Source organism: Gossypium hirsutum, chromosome A08 (genome assembly GCF_007990345.1).
Source record: "Gossypium hirsutum isolate 1008001.06 chromosome A08, Gossypium_hirsutum_v2.1, whole genome shotgun sequence".
Lineage (NCBI taxonomy): Eukaryota > Viridiplantae > Streptophyta > Magnoliopsida > Malvales > Malvaceae > Gossypium > Gossypium hirsutum.
This window is the reverse complement of record NC_053431.1, coordinates 126,590,675-126,593,381: the sequence shown is the minus strand read 5'-3', so window position 1 is coordinate 126,593,381 and position 2,707 is coordinate 126,590,675. Positions and strand designations below refer to the sequence as shown.

At 30.7% G+C, this 2,707-nt stretch overlaps 1 protein-coding gene across 1 annotated transcript; it reads left to right on the top strand.

Annotated features, from left to right (window-relative positions):
* Positions 1–1,724: 1,724 nt before the first annotated feature.
* On the top strand, positions 1,725–2,279 carry LOC107940190 (programmed cell death protein 4). Its single transcript, XM_016873623.2, has one exon. It carries the CDS (start codon positions 1,910–1,912, stop codon positions 2,147–2,149), a length of 240 nt encoding a protein of 79 aa, XP_016729112.1. The 5' UTR covers positions 1,725–1,909; the 3' UTR covers positions 2,150–2,279.
* Positions 2,280–2,707: the final 428 nt, after the last annotated feature.

The window sequence follows — 2,707 nt, the reverse complement described above, 5'->3', positions numbered from 1 at the left end:
TAATATTATAATGTAAACATAAAAAACAGTCAACATGCCTTAATTTAAAATTTTAATAAATTAAAAAAAATTAATATTAAATTAAAAATAATATGACTTATCTAATAAACATTTAAAATAATAATGTAAAAACATAAAACATTTTTGAACTAATTATTTATAAATTGTAAATGAATTCATGTAAGTTTTAAAATGGACCAACTTACGTTTAGACAAACATGAATAGTAACACAATGGAGTTTTTTTAATACATCATGCAAATAATAAATGCATAGAAAATTTTGTGTAGTCGTACGAGCTGAACTTGTTGGATAAACCTCTTCGTAGTTCGGGTGATTTATTTGAATCAATGGATCAGATTTACTTTGTTTTAAGTTCGGTAAAAAATTTTCAACCTCGAGTTTGGTTAAGTTTACTTAGAATAAAATTAAATTATAAAAAGATACAATATTAATATTTATTTATTTATTTTAGATAAATCTCATTCAATGTTATTAAATTATTAGTAAAATTATGTTTTAATCACTTAACCTTAAATAGTTAAAAAAGTCATTGAATTATTCAAAATTTTTCATTCAAGTCGTTAAACTATTTAAAAGTTTTTATTTAAGTAGCCAGACTGTTAATTATTTTTAGAGTCTGGTTAACGAGTTCTAAACGACTATTCGATGACTGGTACAGTGGATCAGTACCCATCGATGAGTAGAAGAATATACTTTAGACTCGAGTTGATTTGATGATCAATAATGGAGATTAAAAAAGAAAACTATTTGAATTTTGGTTTGTAGATATGTGAAGTTTAAATATGTTTTACGAAAAAACAAATTATAGAAGAGAAGAGGAACAAGAGCTTTTGATTGATGAAATCAAAAAAGACCATATAGCAGTGATTTTTGTTGCAGCGACTGCTCCAAATAACTTGTATTACTACCCACTTGTAGTTCCAATAGGGTCGGAAGCGTGTAAATTATTGTACTAAAAAATCACACAAAGTTCAATTCCCAGGGAAGAGAGGTGGATCACATGGATCTCTTAAATACCAAGTCTTTCATTAGTCAGAATATTCCTTCTATAGTAATTTAATAGCACAATTAAATATTGCTATTATACCCTCAAATATTGAAAGAAAAATAGGACAAGAAAAACACAAGAGTTTTAACGAGGTTCGATAAATTATACCTACGTCATCGGGTACTAACACCGGATGATAACTTTATTATCTCCAAAATAATACAAACAAATAGAATTCCTTAAGAATTCTCAAATGGGAGAAGAGAGAAAATTAAGAGAGAAAGATTGGTTGGGATGGTTGAAATGAGAAATGGTTAGGCCTATTTATAGTTGAGGTTCAAGGACTAACTTGCAAATGGCCTAAAAAATTAAGGACTAAAATTACAATTATCCCATTCAATTTTAAACAACTTGCCTACCATTTTTCCTTTCGGTGCCACTTGCACCTCCCTTTTTTATTTTTCAACTCACCCTTTAATTGACTTTTCAACAATTTTAACAACCCAACAACTTAAATGAAAACTTTCAAATAATTCAATGATCACATTTAAGTGACTAAAATGTAAATTTTCTAATAGTTTAATGACATTAAGTGAATTTACCCTTTTATTTTTACTGGACAATAGAGTGAAAATATTCTACACCATGAGCAACGGATGTTATCCCTGAAATCATTACATTTATTTTTAATTACATTGGCTTATTTTTTGGGGTACAATATAGTGCATTGTCTGTTCTTACGGTCTTATCCATTCACCAATCCTTCAAATGAATTGCTTCCACGCCCTCAAGTTGAAGCCCCACTCTTCTCTATATAAACAGCCATTAACATTTCCCCTAAAAATCGCCAATTAAGTCCGGAAATTGAATTGATATAGGTTGATAGCTTTGTGAAGAAATGAAGAACACTGGGAAGAGTAGCAAAGGCAACGGAAAATCATCGGCGGCGGCGGCGGATGCTAGGAAAGACAGGAAATCCGGTACCGGAATGAGTGGATCGCCTAAGAAAGGAGGTCACGGTGGCAAATACACTTGGGCGGGAGATTGGCTTTCGCCGGCCGAGATCGGGTTTGAGAAAGAGGTTATTGATGTTAAGGATCCTAACTTTGAAGATGCCGATGAGATCGTGACCGTTTGATGGTGATCATCATCGACGATCATCATCGCCTTTGAGTTTTTTTTCATGATGATGATCGGATGTGTAAATTTATAGTTTTATCCCTGTAATGAATAAATTTGTAGTAAACGCGATTTTCGTTTGTCGTGCTCCTTTGTTTGTTTGGTGATGTTGAATTTTAACCGAAAATCTTAGCATTCAATAGAAACAGTGAAGAACGTCGACGGTATTTGCAGACTAATAAAAGGAAGAACAAATCTGATACAGCCTTTTGTATTTTGCATGGAATCAAATTGACAAATTTCAGGTGAAAAAAATCAGTAGGAAAAGTCTTCAGCTGTTTTCTGATTTCTGTTTTAGATTCGGGTTTTTTTTTTTTAATGAAGTGAAACATATTTTTTACGCTCTGACTTAAGTATATATCTAAAGGTAAAAAAGTAAATTCATAATACATTAAAACAAAAAATATTATTAGGCTTGCATTTTTAATCATTAATGTGCTCGAGTTCAGCTAAATTTGGTTTACACAAATTTAAATAGTTTGGGAGCATATTGAGTTCGAAATTTCAAAATAATAGT